Source organism: Nematolebias whitei, chromosome 16 (genome assembly GCF_014905685.2).
Source record: "Nematolebias whitei isolate Nwh7 chromosome 16, NemWhi1, whole genome shotgun sequence".
NCBI classification, from domain to species: Eukaryota; Metazoa; Chordata; class Actinopteri; order Cyprinodontiformes; family Rivulidae; genus Nematolebias; species Nematolebias whitei.
In genome coordinates, this window is record NC_056513.1 from 16,229,007 (window position 1) to 16,233,683 (window position 4,677).

At 35.6% G+C, this 4,677-nt stretch overlaps 1 protein-coding gene across 1 annotated transcript in view; it reads left to right on the forward strand.

The window, feature by feature from the left end:
• The window catches only part of LOC119423127 (protein sidekick-1), a 245,370-nt gene that overhangs the window by 223,129 nt on the left and 17,564 nt on the right, over positions 1–4,677 (forward strand). Inside the window, exons 33-34 of the mRNA XM_037690537.1 lie at positions 2,850–2,906; positions 3,028–3,129. Coding sequence (XP_037546465.1) covers positions 2,850–2,906; positions 3,028–3,129 — 159 coding nt within the window. The remainder of the gene's footprint in view (positions 1–2,849; positions 2,907–3,027; positions 3,130–4,677) is intronic.

Below are 4,677 nucleotides of genomic sequence, written 5' to 3' on the forward strand. Positions count from 1 at the left end.
TTTTGTTTTTTTGAATGTCCAGAGGACCAGATTTAACTTTTTTAGATATTCCTGTAGATTTAATCAAAATGTGTGGGCGGCTGCCTAGTGGAGTGCAGAGTGGGTTGAAATAGGTATAACGTGGGCAATGAATTAATGTGCACGGCCCAAAATACAGATTTGCAAGCCATGCACACAAAACTAAGTCTTTTTTTTTTTACTGACTGCACAGCATTCTGGTTACAGCAAATACTCAGAAATCAGTGAGACTGGAACAGAACATATGCAGAATTTTTGTGAAGTTTTGAGTCAAGTTTGAGTCGCCACCTAGTCTCTAATGTCACAACCCAGTGGAATACTACCTCAATTGAATTACCTTTTTTTTTTCTCAGTTTAATTTCTGATTTTTGTACCCCTCTGACCTGTCATCACCAATTTTCTGTAGTCAAGAAACTTGAATTTTGTCACATTATGTGACAACTACCAGTGGTAGTTTTATCTGATTTAGCTCAATAGTTTAGTTTTTTCAGCTGCTCTTTTTGTCAGAGGTCACCACAGCGAACAGTCTCATAAAGATTTGGCAGTTGTTTGACACCAGATGCCCTTCCTGACACAACCACTCATTGAGCTACCACAGCTCGTGTGGATGCCATCTTGGGCATCCAGTAGGCGTGGATGAGGAGGGGTGTTAAGGGCCCTGCTCAAGGGCCAAGGCACAGAGTGGAGCAAATGAGGGTGGCGCCTGATGTGAGTGCTTCACCTTTCCCACACACATTTTTGATGTTATGTTCAGGGGTATTCAAGCCAGCAATCACAGGCTCGCCTTCTCTAACCTCTGTCCCACCACTCTCCCGCTTTTTGATTTAGCGCTCTAGATAATTAAATAAAATTATCTGAATCAATGATCTGGCAATACAGACACATTTTTATTGATGTTGAACTTGTCCACTTTGAACCATAATCTATTATACAAACTTGTATTTTGTGATTTGCCATATGTTGTATATATTTCTGTAAGGACTAAAGAACGATCCACTCACTAACTAATAGTTAGGAAACTACTGAAACAAACATTCTAGATAACAGACATTTCTTTTGTCCAAACATAGAATAGTACATTCATTAGATTATAAAAGATCAGCTTTTGACCAAGTCTGGTTATAAAATTTGTGATCTCCTATAGAAGCTGTGAGCTTCTCCTCTGTAATCCTTGAATAGAAACAAATTATAATATCTGAAAAATGTTTACAACAAAATGACTGGAAAATAATTCCTAATATCTGATCATTTTCTGCTCAAAAATTTAATTTGCAGTGTTTTACTGATATTTTCATAAGTCATAAAATTTGGAGGAAAATACTTGCGAACATGTATAGTTTACATTCTGCCATCAATCAACTGATGTTTTTAATGTTATTACTGCATGTTTTCACTGCAGTAATAACATGTTATTATACACCATGCAGTCTGGTGGACTTTATAAATGTCCCCCATCACGGAGCAAATAGGGAGAATTGAAAATACCGTCTGTCTGTCCATCCGTTTATATTGTGACCATGATAACATAAACAATAAGTGAGTTACTGACTTCCATTTTGGTGTGGCTACATCTAGACATAAGAAATGTCCATTTCGAAAATTGGATTGCCACATCAAAATCCAAGATGGCTGCCAGAATAAATGTCCTTCCATGTTGTGAGCATGATAACTTGAATAATCATTAAGGTACCGACTTCCATGTCATATTAAAGTTTCCAACAATGTTCTGTCATCTGGACGGTTTCTCTTTTAGTGCTGAGATGTTTTGTCCATCGTCCAATAGACTTCTTCAATGTTCAAATCTTCAAAGGGCGGGCCCCGGAGGCCATGTTAGCACCAGTAAACTGTTTTTTTGTTTGTTTTTTTTTCCACTGTGGAATATGCTGTCGGTGGAGAATCAGTTCTATTTGGCAGCTCCACAGTTTGAAGAAGTCTGTTGGATGATGGACGAAACTTCTCTGCACAAAAAAGAAACCGTCCAGATGACCTGACTGAACTTTGTTGGATTTTATACTTAGATTATTGAGCATGAACTTTGGTGTATTAAAGTTTCATTTCATAAAATCAGGTTGCCTCATTGTTTTTCTAATATGGCTGCCACCATAAATGTCTGTTTGTGTTCTGAGCCTCATAACTTGATAAAAAGTGGGATACAAACTTTTAGTTTAGTACGTGGCTGCATCTGGACATAAACAAGGTCACTATCAAAAATTGGGTTGCTGCATCAAAATCCAAGATGGCCACCACCACATTTGAAAACCGACTGCCCCAATCATTTGAGGAAACTGTGCTCTCTAGTGTTTATATTGATCGAAAGTATAGTTTCCTCCAATGACTCAGGTGACCAAAGATTATTCTATGTTGGCCACGGCCACCATTGGCCACCCCCTGTCTTCGCCATTAGTCATTAATAAATTTGCTTCCTTCATTTTCCAGGGTCTGTCACTGCACCACCTCAGGCAAAAAAAAAAAAAAAACTCTTATTACACACCATGTAACTTACCCACTCAAATATCTTGCGCCAAAGACATTAACGTTTACAGTGCTTGCATTATCTGTTCATTTCCAGTCCAGAAAAACACTCATTTTTAAAACTACAAACATTCACAATTCTAATCCCTCAGATATGTAATATCAGTGTACCACTTGTCTGTCTAATCACTTGTTTAGATTGGCAAGTGGACAGTTTTCTGTCTGTTCCAAAATTCAAAAAGTTACACAACCAGAGGGAAGCATAAAAGTTTTAATTATTGCAGCAATCTGTGTTTTATTTGGCAGTTCATTGTTAATCTTGAAACGTTACACTTTTCTTTATTCTGTCTGTCTTAAAGCAAAAAGCACCTTCAAGACAGTCAGCAGCGCTTCACTCACTGAGTTTGAGCTGACACGTAAGTCATTTACTCCACAACTGAGAGGGGAACCTTGGAGATTCAACATCAACTAAAGTATAAAGTTTTTCTGTTCGAAACAGCAGATGTTTTTAATATCAGGTTTATTGTTGGTTTACAGAACTAAAGAAGTTCAAACGTTACCAGATTGTCATGACAAGCTACAATATCATCGGAGAGAGCCCACCTTCAGCTCCGGTGGAGGTGTCTGTTGGAGAGGCAGGTAGGAAAAATAAATAAATGTGTTGATGTGCATCTTACTGTCAAATCCTTTTCTTTATAAAGAGTATTGTTTACAACATAATGAAAGGAGTGTTTGTGTCAATGTATTGATGTATTTTATTATTAATATTATTTTATTATTTCTGTGATCACATTCTTAATTTCTGAAGTTGTATTTTATATGAAAATAACTTTGATTTAAATGTTATTAAATAACTAAATTTGCAGCTTTTAATGTAAATATTCCATCATCTTTAGTAGCAGAGATAAATAACTCATCTTACTATAAAATTAATAAACATGATATATGTATTTTTTGTTTGTTTTTGTTTGTTTGTTACATTATTTTATTTTATTTTTTTATCCATGGTAGTCTCAAGTCTTCTCAGAAATGTACTTTGTTAGAAATATTTTGTATTTTTCTCGGCTGGAACATTCGAGCTCCACGAGCTCGTCTGGAGTGTTGATGCACAACAATGTCGGGTTTCTCTAAAAATTCCTCTGCTGGGTTTCCTTACAGAATGTTAAGTTACAAACCTGTAGCTTTCTTTTGTAGATTTGTTTGTTGTGATTTACAACAAAAAGATTTTCTAAACGTTAATTTTTTTATTTTTACGTAACTGTTACAGAAATGCACAGAACGATGCTGCCATCACCATGTTTGACTGTCAGAGATGAATAGTATAACAAAATTATAATCAATTCCTTGTACAGTCTCAGTCAGAAGCGCTTACTTTGTATGCTGGAAGTTATTTAGTGTCATTTGGCAAATTTATAGCTGCTTATCATTTATTAGCTGCCTTTTTGTGGTGACTGTCACCATTTAATGATAACAGGTCTGAAAAGCATGTTGATGGTTTGTCACATTCTAAAGTGACTGTGTGTACTTTTTGACTTTTTAAAAGTTGCAGATATATTGTTGTACCCCTCTCAAATCTACACCTTGACATGATCTCGTTTAAGTTACATTAAAAATGCTAAATATATTCTAACGATCCGACTTTAAATTTGACTGCATAAAGAATGAAATGTAATTGTCTTGTATGTACAATATTTATGTGGCATGAAGTGGTTTAAAGCATTTTATTTATTTCTTATTTGACTGAAACAAAAAACTTATTTAGAAAGTTGTGTGACTAAAATAAACTTTCTTTTCCTAAACGTTTAGTTAACACAGCAGCTCATATTTGTACTTTTTAGCTAATTTGATTTTATCAGTAGGTTGTGTTAGTGTGGGATGTGAATGGAAGGATGAGAAAAATATAGACATGATTCTTGATTGTAGGACAACTTCTCTTCTTCTATTTACTTTATCCTGACCATATATTGTGGCCTTGCTCTTGAGTAATATTATATTTGAAAGTCTTAGTTCCATTCTCTAGAAACATGCGTGTGTATGTGTGTGCCTGCATGCATACACATCTGAAATACGGCACAAGGTCATCTGTTTTGTAGTGATGGCCTAATCTCTCTTTCACTTTCACTGGAAAGTCAAACCGTGAATCCATTAGACAGACATGAGTGCAAATACAGCCACCTTTTTTACTCT